At 39.9% G+C, this 17231-nt stretch overlaps 1 protein-coding gene across 1 annotated transcript in view; it reads left to right on the top strand.

Moving 5' to 3' along the window:
- The window catches only part of Sntb1 (syntrophin, beta 1), a 268376-nt gene that overhangs the window by 98132 nt on the left and 153013 nt on the right, over window positions 1-17231 (top strand). Inside the window, exon 2 of the mRNA NM_001130542.1 lies at window positions 11892-12108. Within this exon, the coding sequence (NP_001124014.1) occupies window positions 11892-12108 (217 nt within the window). The remainder of the gene's footprint in view (window positions 1-11891; window positions 12109-17231) is intronic.

Below are 17231 nucleotides of genomic sequence, written 5' to 3'. Positions count from 1 at the left end.
TCTTTCTGCCCATGGTTTACTGTGGGGCAGCAATCTTGCTTTGTTGCAGAATAAAGGTGTGTTCCATAGAATGAGCATGTCAGGGGCAGGGCTACATCTCAGTGATAGCATCTATCTGGCAACAGTAAGGCCCTAGGTCCAACTCCCAGAACCATGAAAAAGAGCCTAGGGTAAATATGAACACATTTCACTATATACATATGCGAAACTCTCAAGGGGCAGCTTATAAAGTGGAATAAATAAGAAATTATGAAACCAGGAAATTCTGAAAATTGTATTTGAATTGTATCCTCCATAGCTGTGATTTCCCCACTGCATTTGACTCCTGCCTCTCCATATTAAAACTCAACAGCTTCACACCTCATGGCCTTTGAGGACCGTTTGGCCATTTTTTTCAAATGCCTCCTAAGGTCCTATCTTCAACATCCCACTTGGAAGACGGAAGGCAAATGAACCCAGCAAGTGAATGGAGATGATGATTCTCAGAGAGAAGGCAGCCATATCAGGAGTGACTCCAGCATACCATCTCAGCATAAGCTCATTTGTGATGTGCCAGGGGCCCGTGGACTCTCACATGGTCAGAAGATACATTGCACTGGCCTTGGACTAGATAACATGGTTATCTGTGGCTGACAGTACAAATAGCAAGTCAAGATTATTGATGTTTTTAATTTTCTTTTATACTTATTCACTTTACATTCCTCTCACTGTCCCCTCCCATCAGCCCCCCTCCCACAATCCTTTCCCCCATCTCCTTCCCCTAGAGTGGGTGTCAACCCCTCTGGGCATCCTCTTTACCCTGGTCAAGTCAATGCCAGGCTAGGTGCTTCCGTTCTCACTGAGGCCAGACAAGGCAGGCCAGCTAGAACCACATGTCCCATGCAAAGGCAACAGCTTTTAGGACAGCCCCTGCTCCAGTTGTTTAGGACCCACATGAAGGTCAGGCTGCACATCTGCTATGCGTGAGCGGGGAAGCCTAGGTCTAGCCCGTGTACTCATGTACTCTTGCTGTCTCCCCATGCATGTTCCACATGTGCTAGTGTGAATGGTCACAGTGGATGAATGTGATTTGCATGTGATTATGCACACATGAGTATGCATCTACATGTGGAGATCATATGTCAAGCTCTGTTGTCATTCTTCAGGTGCTACCTACCCTAATTTTTTTGAGGTAAAACTTCATTCTTTCTTTCCTTCTTTTTTTTTGGGGGGGGGGTAGTTTTTTAAGACAGAGTTTCTCCTTGTAGCCCATGCTGCCCTGGAACTTGCTCTGTAGACCACACTGGCCTCAAATTCAAAAATCCACTTGCCTCTGCTCCCTGAGTGCTGGGCTTAAAGGCATGTGCCACCACAGCCAGGCAAGATAGAGTTTCTTTTTAGTACCAATAATTCACTGGTTTTGCTCGGCTGCTTGGCCTGCAACTCCTAAAGGGGCTTCTGTCTCCAGCTCCCCAGAATTGAATCTATAAGCATTCACTACCATGCCTTTCTTTGTACTTGAATGCTGTAGATCAAACTTCAGGGCCATGTTAACACACCGTGTGCTTAATACACTGAGCTATATCCCCAACTCCCCTTCTCCCCATCTCCCCATCTCCCCAAATCCCCAATATTGTGTGTGTGTGTGTGTGTTATGTGAGAGAGACAGAGATAAAGAGACAAAGAGAGAGAGAGAGAGAGAGAGAGAGAGGAGAAGGGAAAGAAGAGCAAGTGTGTGTGTGTGCGTGTGTGTGTGTGTGTGTGTGTGTGTGCGTGAGAGAGAGAGAGAGAGAGAGAGAGAGAGAGAGGAGAAGGGAAAGAAGAGCAAGTGTGTGTGTGTGTGCGTGAGAGAGAGAGAGCAAGCATGCATGTTTGTGTGCATGTATGTGGTGTGTTTTCACATACGCAGACATAAACCTTTTGAAGGGGGCAGCTTCTCAAGAAACCACACAATGTTTAAAAGCTACAGACCTTATTTCCTCCCTTGACAGGTGAAGAAAATGAGATCAGGGAGGTGAAGTGACTTGCCCAGGGCTGGGAAGCTAGTTAGTGCCAGATCTGGAACTGTAATCCAGGTCCCTGAGTCCCAGGGCCAATTCTCTTCCCACTACACTATCAGCCTGCTGAGAAATTAGCTGCAGTGTGAGCGGAAGTCAAATTGCCTCTTCCATCACTCCTCCATCTTCTTGGAAACGTAAACGACTTCCTCCTGCATCGTTCGTAAGGTGACCTAGGAAGGGATCATGAAGACCATGTGTGATCTGGTATTTTATCAGCATTTTCCACACACAACGGCCTGTGCTCAGCTTGAATGATTCACGGAAGGTCTGAATACTTGCATTTCTCAACCTCAGCTGGTCTCCTCCCGTCAATCACATTTAAAAGTGCACATTGGAAGCTCACACTCCCTGGAGTCATGAAATATCTCTTTTCCTCCCAGTAACCTGAATCTAGTTTGTTGTTGTTGTTTTTTAAAAGAAAACTTGAACATATCAAACACATTTTCTGGCTCCTTAGAAACAAGCCTGGTAGGAGAGCTGATTAGACTTGCCTAAAGCATTTCCTCGTGTGCCAACTCCGTCTGCTTTTGCTTTTAAATGTCATCTGGCCTTCCCAACAAAGATTTCATTGTGGTAACTTGGGGGCCTAGTGAACTTGGGCTTTCTTGAATGTTCTTTTGAAAGTCTTGCAACTGGCTGCCCTTCAGATGAAAAACTCCCAACATATTGAAAGAAACTTGGTACAGTGTTTAAGAAAACTTCTTACAGCCCGCCTCCCATTTTTTTTCTTTTTCTTGCAACTGAAGATTAGAATCTTAATTGCTCAACCACAGTTTTTAATTCATGATGCCCAGAAAGGCCATGGTTTATTAATTAGTTCTGATTATTAGGTGCCCCAAACTGGGCCTGGCTGTTTCTTGATTGGTTTCAAAAGCTCTTTGCTTGAAATTAGTGTCTGTAAGTACACGGAGGTGTAATTATGCAGATGCTAGCTGTTCAGTTCTGCCAGGTTAAACCCTCTATTATGAATATATATTATGGTGTCTTCAAAGGTGCTTATTGAAATGCCATAGTTTAATAGTTCAGGCTTACAAAATCAAACTCTCTTATGTTACAGGGAACAGACTGTTAATTGAATGTTTTCTCCTGAGACAGGAAAACATTGACTTACACACACACACACACACACACACACACACACACACACACACACACATCAATTTTTAAAGCAATGTGAGAAATCATATAGTTTATGGTTAAATGTAAAGGCTTGAGACACTGTTAAATTCACCTGATCCTTCTTCCAACTTGTAGCATCAAAAGCTCTGGTATATGACATAACTCTGGTGTAGTGTCATGGGTAAAATAGAGTTGACCATAAAGCTTGTACCATAGGATGTTGCAGGGTTAGTGCCCAGGAAATGCTTAGTAGAAAGAAACATTGAATTCTTTACAGCTTACTCTAAGACTGTTAGTTATATAATATGAATCTAAGTGGGGAGGCTCAGAAAGAATTACAATGTATCCAAATGATAGGCCCTGAAAGTTAGACCTGGGCATCTGGCATCATTTTCTTATACTTCCACAGTTAGGGCTTTCCCTCCACTCCAATTTTTGGCTAAGTGGCTACTCATAAGGAATTGCTTTTTCATCTCAATGTGGTTACATGGTTAAGTTTTGGTCAGTGAACTATAAACAAAGATGGCCTGGCAGTGGCTGGAAGGTGGAATTAAGGGAAGGATGGGGTATAGATTCATCGTTTCAGTTAACACATGTTTAATCCCCCCAGAAGTCATAATGGGGAGTTGTCTGAAATGGGTGGACAGTGAACATGCCTGCAAGGGATTTTCTTGGCTTTGTACACTGAGATGGGAAGGGCCACCCTGAAGATGGGTGTCACCATTTCATGGGCTCGGCCTGACACGGAAGGAAAAGCAGCGATTCAGTTGAACATTGGCAGGCATGCTTCCACTCATGTTCTCTTCCCCTGTCTGTGCACATGACATGGCCAGCTGGTTCACGCTCCCACTGCTTTACCTTACCTGCAACAGTGAGCCAAGTAACTTCTCCTTTGCATTGATTTTTCTTGCTGGGCTGTTTTACCACAGCAACAGGAAAAGAAGTTAAGATACAAGTTAAGTCTTTTCCATTTTCCCTTTGTCTTTATGGGCTGTGGGTCTCGATGGATGAAACTCAGACATCTACCTTAAATTATCAGGAGGTAGAGTAAAACCAGGATGTAGAAGACAGCAGAAGTCAGAGTTGCTGGCACCTTCAGAAAGTAGAGTGGCCCTACTAGGTCTTTTATAAAATTCTAAATTTGTTAGATTCATAACATATTTTTTTATTCAATGCATTCAACTGGGGTACCTGGCCCAGAGAAATTCAGACTTAGGTAACACCTTCCTCTCTTTTCATTAGACCACACTTACTTGGTTATGTGTAATGGTTTCAGAATACAAGCCACAAAAAAAAAAAAAAACAAAAACAAAACAAAAAAAAACAGGAAAAGCTTTCACATATTCTTTGTCCTTGTCCCTAAAGCCACTACTATGTCTCCTCCAAACATCTCTGTACCATTCTTACTCTCCTCTTAGCCTCAGGCTTCAATCAGGAATCAAAGAGGACTCAAGTGAATAGTCATCTTGGAGAAATTCTGTGGCCTCTGGCACCTTGTGATTACCCTTACTTCCTCTGGTGAGAAATCATGGACCGCTAGAGTAGTCCAGTGGCCTTTTCTTGTATTAGTTTTATAGAACAACACATTTCTCTGGTTTCCATGCCTATCAAACAGAAGCAAGATTCAAGAGCTGTGGATGTAGCTCCATATAGGACATTTGCCTACCATCGATGAGATCCTGGGTTATCATCCCAGCACAGAGGAAGATGAATAATAAAAAGTGGTTTTGTTTTTTGATTATATTTTGGTTTTGGTTTTTGACTCAGCAAGACTACTGAACAAAGGCTGTAGTACATGCAAACATTTGAATATTATGAGTGTTGGGGTCATGAATGTATACCAAGTTCAGTAGGCAGCTTTGGGTGTTGGTCCTGCCTTTCATCTTGTCTGAGACAAAGACTCTTCTTCAGCACTCCATAATACCTGGCCTTACAATTTCTCCACTCTGCCTCTCATCTCACCACTTTGACACCGAGATGACAGATGCACTTCAGCCTGCCAGGCCATCCATTCATTGTGGTGATTTAAAATCAAGACCCATTTATACAAAGATTCACACATGCAACCGTCTCCAGCCCTGGACCAAGAGCCTTCAGTAGAGAAATGTTATTTGTCTCATTCAAGATACGTCTGTGAAGAGGTCCTATGAGCCAGCTAGCTTTCTCAGAAGCAGTAAGGATTACCTTTCCATCCTCCTTATTTCTTTGATTGAAACATTTGTTGAACAGAAATAGCAGGATTCATTTAGGAACTTTGTTGACATTTGTACCCAATTCCAGTAAAATCCAGAGGTGCTAGCTGAGGAGCTTGGGAGAGTTGCGTGCACAAAGGGAAAGGGGAACTGTTAAGCCAACTCCAAGCACAAAGAAGAAATCCTACATTATTTCTATTTGGCTTGAGGTTGAAGCTCTCAGGTCTGGTCTTGTTAGGCAAGAGCAAGACAAGATCTCTAGACCTAGTAGCTTGGCATGTTTGCGTCTTGAAATTTCTTATTCTCTGTCACATGATTCCTACCCTATTCTTTTGGTTCAACAGTTTATCCTTCATTTCTCTTAATTTTATATTTTTGGTTGTGAACCTAGCTTTTAACATCCAAGCCATCTCTCTAGCCCTATATCTTTTTTTTGAAAGATTGTGCTACATTGTAATTTTTTAAAGTTTCTGTTTCTTATTGCCTGTATCATGTGTCTGTGTAGAGATAAATGCGTGTGATTCCACATGTCTGTGGAGGACAGAGTCATCAAAGCAACCTGGAGCCGGAGCTATGGAAAGTTGGGAGAAGCCAGGCATGGATATTGAGAATGAAACTTAGGTGCTCTGTGGAATGCACTCATCCCCTGAGCCATCTTCTTTTTTTTTTTTAAGGTTTATTCACTTATTTTATGTAAGTACACTGTAGCTGTCTTCAGACACACCAGAACAGGGCATCAGATCCCTTTACAGATGGTTGTGAGCCCCCATGTGGTTGCTGGGAATTGAACTCAGGACCTCTGGAAGAGCAGTCAGAGCTCTTAACCACTGAGCTATCTCTCCAGCCCCCTGAGCCATCTTCTATGTGTAATTCGTTATTTCCTATTTCCTCCTAACACGTGTCTCTAATGTAGCTTTAATTTGTGGATTATTTATTATTGTTGTTATTATTGTTGTATTATTATTATCATTATCAACTATATTACTAGACATCTTATTTGATTTTAACTAGCTGGTTAGGTCATTTTAAATATCTTCTGGAGAACTCAAACCTCTGTTTCCTTTTACTACCCTCTTTCAGGTTGTAAATGCATGTAACTATTGCTACCACCAGTTGCTTGTGCTCAGGGTACCTTGTTTCCTAATGTGCAATATTTTCTTTGAAGTTTTCACCAGTTCATTGCCTTCGGAAATGGTTCTCAGCACTCTTGACAACCTAGGATGAAATTGTTTTCTTCCACCAAGAATAATCCTTTGATTCTAGGAGGCAGGTAAAGACCTGTGCAGTGTGGTACCTCCCTAAGCCAGGCTTAAAATTTAACACAAATCTTGTCACCTACTCTTCCCAACTTCCTCTGTTTTGGTTGTTGAATGTGATTCCTTATCATTCACAGGCTGCACAGTCCTTTGTAGGTTAAAAAAAACTGATAAATTCTGATGAATGAGGGAAAATTTAGATCATCCTATTTATGTCATTAATATATTCTCTGTGTGTGTGTCCCTCTCTCTCTGTCTCCGTCTCTGTCTCTCTCTCTGTCTCTCTGTGTCTCTCTCTCTGTGTCTCTGTCTCTGTCTCTCTCTCTCTCTCTCTCTCTCTCTCTCTCTCTCTCTCTCTCCTCCCCCTCCTAATTGGCTGGTTAAGAGCATCACTCTACATTAAATATTATGCCCAAGAAGGCAAACTTTCCTCAAGGCCTTGCTATGCTATCTCTTCTATGTAAATTACTCTAATTCTATACCACATAAGAAGTGAGTACTTGGCAAATATTTGCTTTTAGGCTAGGATTTTTTTGTATTTTTATCAGCTCTACCCCACAAGTGGACCAAGTCACACATTTCTAGAATTCTTCATGCTTAAGCAGGATATTTAGAATATTGCCTGAGTTATCACTGACAGTAATCCTTTGTGCCCTCAAAAATGTTTGGCCTATGTCTAATATATTTTCCCTTAGGCAGGCAAATCCACTTTTCCAGGAACTCTCCCTACAACTGGCCAGTGATTGAGACACTCTACTGCTCACTGAAAACCATTACTGCCACCATCTAAAATAAAATCCAAACCTATCAACTTTTGTGCATCTGTCATCTAAGCGGCATAGCCAGATATCATGAAAGAGGATCTCTGAATAAACAAACTAGCCCTCTACCAATTGCTAGCCATGTGAGCCCCTACCTGACAAACTTCTGAGCATGAATGTTTGCTATACATATTAACACTGACCTATGTGTTTGGCAGAAGTAGGATAATCCTAGGAAACTTTTCTAAAAAGGATAACAATGTATTTTCATATTTATGAAACACATGGACTGGATGAAGGAATGGTAGCCTGGATATTTTTATCTACAGACCCTTGTTCCCCTAACAAATATAAAGTGAGTCCTTAAATAGTAATTGTGAAACTTAACTAGAGGACAATATATAAGTAACCTGGTTCAATATTTGACTCCCGATTGAGTGCATTACAAATGTTTTTTTTCATATCCCTCTTGCAAACTGACACCAAATCCTTCTGTGCTATGGAATTGCAATCAGAGTTACAAATCACAGTGTGTTGTACAAAAGGACAGTCATGGTCCTTCTGTCTCTTAACATGTTGGCCATGTTTTGAGGCTGAGTTCACATGCCATTTACACACATAGCATCCTTGAGTCTCACTCTGAAGCCATCATTCTCATCTCTAGCCAGATCGAATGATAAGAATCCACCCCAGAAAATAAGTCCTCCCATTCCCATTGCAACTGGAATGCCATGCGTCCCAGTAAGTATAATTCTACAATACACAAAGCCATACAATTTTACCATCTGCAAAAATAGAGAAAGGAGTCGTTTTTTATTTTTTTAAATTAGCCTACAGGGTATTTAGATATCATTGTGGTCTTTTTGGGCGAAGTCTGTAGATTTAGTAGAGTCTCTGGGCTCTATCATCTTCCCACCTTACTGTGACGACCAACCCTCCCTTGTAAATCTTCCATTTTCCCCTCTTCTACATTCCATGTGACCCTGCTCCTAGCCACTCCCACCCACCCTCAATACATTGTTTTTTGACATTTTTTCCATCATCTTCCTAGGTTTTTAAAAATCCTTATCCACACTTACACTCATATGCATGTGCATGAGTGCACACACTTACACCACATGCACACACCCCACTCACTTTACGGAAGAGTCAGAATACAGTGTTTTTCAAGAACCCCGTTCCTTTCAACTTTGTGTAGCTGAAGTCAGTTTCTGCGGGGTTTCTACACTTGTTCTGAGCCATGTCTCTGCTCCTCTTTAAATTGATTACTCAGTAATAACATTCCTTAAAATGCTCTGTTTGTGAGTGACCTCTCATGCCCAGTCACTTTAATCTCTGCTGACAGGTTTGCAGGGAGGACTATGGAGCTGTGTAGCCCTAGTACATACTGGATTCATGCCTACAGGTTCTTTTCTAAGTTCTCTTATTCCTATTATAAAACTTGGCTCACTCCACTCCATGCCATGACTTCTGTACTTCTTCCGTAGGATTTCCTAGAGGCACTGATCCTGTGTGAGGTCAGGCAGCAACTTCGCAGCCTCCCGGGCTTTGCAGCCTCTATTACACAGCTCTGTGGAGCAGGGAAATGGTGACATTCTGTATTCAGCCAATTCACAGCAGCTAGGGTAGAGCCCAAGGATTCAGATGTGGCACCGAAAGCACTTAATAGAGTCATCTTCATGTTACAGCACTTGAGTACAAAAACACGAGCTACTTTCTGTAGTCTCCCTAAACCTGGTTTCAGTCTTACACCACAGAAGCACCAGCTTCTGAACTGACTTATTCAAGTCATCCTGGGATTTTGTTCATTCAAGTCCACTGTCATTGGTAATGGCCTTAGCTATGGTCTCTGCCCACTATGCAACAGAGGATCAGAGTGGAAAGCTCAGAGAGAGGACAGAAAACTTAATACTGCATATGCCTGAAATCTTGGTTGCCCTGCCAACTCAACAAACATCTAAGAGCAGCAACAAACATGAGAAAGAGCAGAACTTCCATGTGTTCTGCTCAGGTTGCTACCCTTTATAATCTTAAAAAAGTAATATATGAATGTGGTTAAACATGAAAATGCACAAAAATATAGTAAATGAATAGGAAAAGCATATTTCTATCATGGTGGCTTTTCATTCCATTCTAGAATTCATACCAAAATAACTGAAGGTCTGAAAATATAGTGTATATATGTATATAATATATATGTATGCATATACATGTAGATATATACATGTATACATCCATACATATATGTGAATTATAGATATGCATACACATATAGATATATATGCATAATACATATATGCATACATATATTCTGTACATATATACATGTACAGACATATATACATGTATATATATACAAATATACATATGTATTATATAAGTATATACACTAGATACATAATGGAATATATTACATCTCTCAGTATATACTTATTTATGTGTGTATATGTGCATATATATGCATATATATGTATATACATATATAAATCTATAAACATGTACATATACCTATATATTATTATGTACATGTATAGACTAAATATATATATATATATCTTCAATAATTTTCAAATATGAAGTCTAGAAAATATTGATAGTAGTTTTTAGATTGAAATGGTATGTGTATACATGTATGTATATTATATATATAAGAAGTATATAATATATATAATCACAAATTTACATATACTTGTGGGGATTTTTTTGGTTTTGATTTTTGGTTGTTGAGACAGTGTTTCTCTGTGTGTAGCCCTGGTTGTCCTGGAACTTGCTTTCTAGACCAAACTCAGAGATCCACCTGCCTCTGCCTCACAAGTGCTGTAATTAAAGACATATGCCCTTCATGCCGTCCTATATTTGTGATTTTATTTTTTACTTGTGATTTTTATTTCTTTTTTACACAAAGATATTTCACTCTCTACCTTATCTTTTCCTGTATCGTCGGAATTCCAAGTCTTGCTCCATCAACAGGTGCATATCTATCCCATTTTAATGCCTGTAGGGATCATGATATATTTAACCTGTTAAAATTTTCTAGCTCTTAGCCTTGAGATAATGACTCTATTATTACAGATTTGGCCAGTAGAATATAGACTTTAACATTCATTTCTTTGTGTATATGATTCAGCACCATTGAAGCTGAAAAACATCTCCCCTTGTTTCTGAGCATAACAGCAGCATCCTGGGCAGTGACGTGGTTGCTAGCATCCTTACATGTGCATGAAATCATAATCTTTCAGGCTGGGTTACACTTCACATCATCTGAGCACTTGTTTTCAGTCTTCCACAATATGATTTATAATCAGAAAAGATAGACAGTGTCACATTTGGAAAAAAAGCTGCATGCAACTCTCAAGGGCCCGACATTTTAATAGCAAGTTCTAAGATTGACATTGATACGTACTTTAAATAATGGGATAATTGTGTTGAAAGAAGCAGAAAGCCTGAATCTTGTTCAGAATGTAACAGGCTTGGTGGTAACAGCATGTCCAATGCAAAATTATTTCAGAGGTAGAAATGTAACTTGCTATTTTTTGAGAATTTCATATGACTACAATATATTTACATCATCCACATCTCATTCCCTACCCTTTCCAACTCTTCTGTGTCCTTCAACTACCTTCTCTCAAATTCATGACCTTGTTTGAAACTTATTAAACTTATTATTCTCTCTCTTCTCTCTCTCTCTCTCTCTCTCTCTCTCTCTCTCTCTCTCTCTCCTCTCTCTCTCCACACACATTCTCTCTCTCTCTCTCTCTCTCTCTCTCTCTCTCTCTCTCTCTCTCTCTCTCTCTCTCTCTCTTTCTGTCAAAATCTGCTGAGTCCCATTAATGTAGTTTGTATGTATGTGTGTTCAAGGATGACCACTAAGATTGGGAGATCAATTAAGGTCCCACCTCTAGAAAGAACTGATTATCCATCCATCTTTCAGCAGTAGTTACTGTCTATAGCTCTTCATCTAGGAATTGAGCCCTTGTTGAATTTTGCCCCATCCATGTTGATATGTTAACTGGTATGGTCCCCATATTGTTGAGAACTCATGGATGCAGTTTCCCTGTCAGATATAGAGGACAATAGCTAGCTGGAGCTGTCCTGGTCATGTGCCTCTTAAAATATTTACAGTCCTTCTTCTCTGTTGCATGAGCCTTACGTGTAGGAGTTGTACTGTAGGTGGCCCAATTAGGTATGGACACTCACTTATTCTCTATATTGTGGCAAACCGTAGATCTCTGTACTTGCCTTCTGCTGAAAAGAGAAATTTCTTTGATTACGGATGAGAACTGTACTACTCTATTCGTACAAAGATAAACACTTTACCTGATTCTTGCCTGGGTTACAGTAACAGACTTGTGTTCCTATTGAGTGAGCCTTAGTCCAATTAGACACATTGATCACAGCATATAAGTGTTACTTACACTTATTGTATGTGTATTGCACTATATTGGTATTCCTAAAAGTGGTATTCCTAAAAGTGTTCTAAAAGCAGTATTTCTTTAAGTGTTTTTGCCTTTTTTTTCTTTACAGTGAAGTACATGAGAGAAGCCACACCTTACGTGAAGAAAGGATCCCCTGTGTCTGAGATTGGATGGGAAACACCTCCACCTGAGTCCCCAAGATTAGGGAGTGGCTCTGCAGATCCTCTGTCATCCCAGCCCTTCTCCTTCCATAGAGACCGGAAAAGCATCCCCCTCAAGATGTGTTATGTCACCCGGAGCATGACTTTGGCTGACCCTGAAAACAGGTAACAGGGCAAACAGCCCTAGGCTCTGTGGTTATGAGAGAATTTGTCAGATTGTGCTTGTGTCTGAAAAGACTCCATGGTTCTCATGATAGAGTGAAAGTTCCTCTGACCCTCCAAGCATGGGGAAGATGCATATTGAAAGACAGAGATTATATTCCAGCCAGGTTCCCTCCTATTCTTTTTTTTTTTTAATTTATATAAGTACACTGTAGCTGTCTTAAGACACACCACCATGTGGTGGCTGGGAATTGAACTCAGGACCTCTGGAAGAGCAGCCAGTGCTCTTAACCACTGAGCCATCTCTCCAGCCCGTTCTCCTATTCCTTACCCTTATGCGGTAAATGCACGTGACTCGTATCTTATAAAGAGTGGGAGAACTGAAATCAGGATCTCGGTATCTTTCCTACTTTGATTATTGTGAGTCTAAGAGGTTTTAGGTAAGTTTCTCAAACCACCGCATTTTGGTTTTGTTGTCCATAAAATGGGATTATTTGACACAGATAATGGGTTGTGAGGGTTAAGTGAGTGAGTGTGCAGTGGCCTCCGAGATGGCAGAAGGCTTAAAGCTCTTCTCTCCCAGAAGAGGGCAAGAAGTAGCATCCATCTGGACTGCTGTGCCGTTTTCCAAAGTCCATGCGTGACTCTGCATGCCATAGGGTAGACATCCCACCTAATGCAGGGCAATCTGCAGTACAGCAAAAGTGAAGCAGAAGTTATGGTCTCATTTCATTCTGAAATGATTTGATTGTAGGAAGAGGTATCAAGGAAGAGAATTAGGAAGAGAAGGAGAGGGAAAGAGAAAGAGACCGAGGAACTGAGCCAGCAAATGGGGGCTCTTGGTGACCTTTGCACTCGCATCGAAGTACTAAAAATAGAAGCAGTTCTACTGGTCCTTATTTACCACATGTGTGGGACAGCTGCAATTCCTACGAATGGGAAAGATTTGGCTAGGGTCACGGGTGCTGATGGGGAAAAGCCAGTGTGATTCGGGCAGGGAGAAAACTGACTCCTTATCTCCAAACTCCATGTGGACCTAAGTTCTCATCCCAGAGAGTCCGCACTACGGAAGCTCTTAAGGCCTTTCTGGCTCCAACCACCTGTCTCATCCCTCTGCACTCTTTTCCTGCACACTGCCTAGTGTCCTCATATCAGTACAGGGATGAGCTGCGTTTAGGAGAGAGCCAGCTGCAGCAGCAGCAGCGAGAGGAATGAGTCCTCCCATGATGATCTCCCTCCCCCGTTCTGTTTTGCCTCTCCCCCCATTTCCACTGATTTCCTGGGCCTGACTGCTCAGGATTTCTCTTCCTGGGGTACTCCCCACCTAATCAAATAGCCCCTTTCTCTCAAGAATCTAATGTCAAGTGTCAGATATAATGAATTCACAATCTGTGGTCTGTTCCTCTTGTATTAGGTTGTGTATTAATTCATTTAGTTGGGCCATTGCAAAGTCATAACTTAAAGGGGCGCTCAACTCATACATGTTTCTCTTAATAGTCCAACTACCATTTAATCAATCTGAACTAGTTCTCATATTGCAAATTGTGAAATTTTACATTTAAAAATAATGTTTTTCCTTTCTTAAAAAACAAATAGTGGCTCCTGTAGTGCACAGTGCTACAGGCAGGGCTGTAACAGGAGACCAGGGGTGGTAAACCCTTTGACAAGGGGATGAATGCATTTTCTCATTCCTGTTGTTCATACTTAAGGGCTTCATGGAATTCCTTGCCTGGTCCTTCATATTACCTGCTTAATCCCTGACTTCTTACTACTCGGTAGTCCTCCTAATAGCTGAAACATTATTGTTGTATCAACGCTACAACTTAAAAAAAAAAAAAGAGGAAGATCTAGAAATTTCTAGAAACACCCTAGCAGTTATTAATATCTTGAAAAACAAAAGTTCATAAAAGGTTTTTTTTCTGTTCTTTCTAGCAGGAGACTTTCTTTTTTGTACTAAAATATTTATTTTGACATCTTAAGAGATCCTTCCAGGCTAGAGAGATGGCTCAGTGGTTAAGAGCACTGACTGTTTTTCCAGAGGCCCTGAGTTCAAATCCCGTCAACCACATGGTGGCTCACAACCATCTGTAATGAGATCTGATGCCTTCTTCTGGTGTGCCTGAAGACAGCTACAGTGTAACTATATATAATAAATAAATAAATCTTAAAAAAGTAGATCCTTCCAAGTTAAAACTTGAAATGATGCTCTTATTATAGAGTCGGACATGTGGTCTTTTGGTTTTACTACAAAGACATTGAATGTTACATTGTCCTAGAATGTGCTCTTCAAGTGTACCCTCAGTTTTAACTGTAGGTGGGACCTTGTTAGTTCCTGTTTGTTGAACCTCATGCCATCATAAGGCATCTTTTCAAGTAAGGACTGTGCACATAAGAACATAAAAGATGACACAAAGCTATAGAAGCTGAAATATTAGTAAGAAATAAAATCATGGAAACTAGAAACAATGTTCAAAATTATGCTCCTCAAACAAAGCAATATTTCCATATACTTATCCACAAAACTGTAGCTAACAAATGTTTCTGCTAGGTGGAAAGAATAACATTAAATATTACAACACCAGATTTCAAATTATCTGAGAGAGCCACAAATAAAGAATGCGTAATACAGACACAAAGCCAGGGATGGTAAGGAGTAGAGTAGAACTGAGCACCAAGTTATAAACCTTCACAGCTACAAACACTAAATTTGGACAAAGGTATTAAAATCATCCATTGAAAAAGAGACAACCTCTTCAACAAATAATGCCAGGAAATCCTGCCAGTCCACATGTAGGAGATGAAACTGGATCCTTCCTTTGCATGCTGTGTAGCTATCAATTGAAAATGAATTAAAGACATGATTGTAAGACTCAGAACACAAACCATTTGAGGAAAAACTATAGGGGCATGCAATGGCGTTCCTAAAAGGACTGTAGGATCTCAGGTGATTCTCACAAGGCTTATTCAGCATAAACACATGAAATCAAAATGTTGCTATGCAGCAAAAGAAATAACCAGCAGGTTGAAAATATAGACTACAGAACGGAAAAAAAATTGGCCAACCACTTACCTAAGAAAAGGCTGAAACCTAAAATTATAAAGAATCAAAATTTAAACATAGGAAATTCATCTATTCAATAAGTAGAAAAGTGAATTATGTACATGGTCCTCAAAGAAAGAAAGGTAAACATCCAATAAATATATGAAAAATTTTCCCTATCCAAATTAGCTGAATGCAACTGAAAATTACATTGGGATTCTATATTATTTCAGTCAAAATGGTTATCATCAAGAATAAAGAATAATAAATGCTAGAAACAATAGCAGAAGAAAGAATTCTACTGCTAGTGAAATATAAACCGTTCCAAGTATTGTTGGAGTCATTTTGGAATTTCCTCAGGTAACAAAATTGTAACCACTCTTTGATCTGTTCTATAGCTCCTGAAAAGCTAACCAAAGAGATTGGAGCCAGCAAAGGAATTCTACACTGTGTTCACTGCAGCACAGTGCCTGATAGCCACAATGTCATTCAGGGACGAGCGATTACAGACAAAGTAGTAAATGGATTCCATGTAGTTCCATATAATATACAAAAAATGGATGGAACTGAGGATCATGTCAAAATAACTAAGCTAGAGTCAGGAAGACAAACATACGTTTCATCATTTCATCTTCTATGTACAAAATAGATGGTGAGTGGTGAAGGATCATGTGAGAGGAAATGGGAGAGGAAAGGGAATAGCAAGAAGAGAGGAGGATGGCAGAACATGAGCAAAGACCTGATATAAAGGGGATGACATTGTCATAAGGAATTCAATTATGTAGTATCCCAACAACTTAAAAATAATAATATTTTAAGAATCTTTAGAAAGGAAGTGTGATTAAAATAAAAACAAGGTGGTGTTCTATAGATACCTGTCAAATCTATTTGATTAATAACTTCTGTTAGTTTCACTGTGTCCCTGTTGAGTTTCTGTTTCCATGATCTGTACATTGATGAGAATGGGGTGTTGAAGTCTCCCACTATTACTGTGTGTGGTGCAATGAATGCATGGTTTGAGCTTTAGTAAAGTTTCTTTAATGAATGTGGGTGCCCTTGCATTTGGAGTATAGATGCTCAGAATTGAGTGATCTTCTTAGTAGATTTTTCCTTTGATGAGTATGAAGTGTCCTTCCTTATCTGTTTTGATAACTGTTAGTCAAATTTATTCTACATTAGAATGGCTACTCCAGCTTGTTTCTTGGGACCATTTGTTTGGAAAAAATTTATTTCCAGGCTTTTACTCTGGGATAGTGTTTGTCTTTGTTACTGAGTGTTACTTTGTTTCCTGTTTGCAGCAAAATGTTGGGTCTTGTTTACATATCCTGTCTGTAAGTCTAAGTCTTTTTATTGGGGAGCTAAGTCCATTGATATTAAGAGATATTAAAGAATAGTGATTGTTGTTTCCTGTTATTTTTGTTGTTAGAGGTGGAATTATGTTTGTGTGGCTATCCTCTTTTGGATTTGTAGAAAGATTACTTTCTTGCTTTTTCTAGGGTGTAGTTTCCCTCCTTGTGTTGGAATTTTCCATCTATTATCCTTTGTAGGTCTGGATTTGTGTAAAAATATTGCATAAATTTGGTTTTCTCATGAAATGTCTTGGTTTCTCCATCTATGGTAATTGAGAGTTTTGTCAGGTATAGTAGTCTGGGCTGGCATTTGTGTTCTCTTAGAGTCTATATGACATCTGCTCAGGATCTTCTGGCTTTCATAGTCTCTGTTGAGAAGTCTGGTATAATTCTGATAGGTCTGCTTTTATATGTTACTTGACATTTTTCCCTTACTGCTTTTAATATTCTTTCTTGGTTTTATCCATTTGGTGTTTTAACTATTATGTGAGAGGAGGAATTGCTTTTCTGGTCCAGTCTATTTGGTGTTCTGTAGGCTTCTTGTATGTTTATGGGCATCTCTTTCATTAGGTTAGGGAAGTTTTCTCCTATAATTCTCTTGAAGATATTTACTGGCTCTTTAAGTTGGGAATCTTTGCTCTCTTCTATACCTATTATCCTTAGGTTTGGTCTTCTCATTGTGTCCTGGATTTCCTGGATGCTTTGGGTTAGGAGCTTTTTGCATTTTTTTCTTACTA

The sequence above is a fragment of the Rattus norvegicus genome, chromosome 7 (assembly GCF_036323735.1).
Source record: "Rattus norvegicus strain BN/NHsdMcwi chromosome 7, GRCr8, whole genome shotgun sequence".
Classification (NCBI taxonomy): Eukaryota; Metazoa; Chordata; class Mammalia; order Rodentia; family Muridae; genus Rattus; species Rattus norvegicus.
This window is presented reverse-complemented; position numbering and strand designations above follow the sequence as displayed.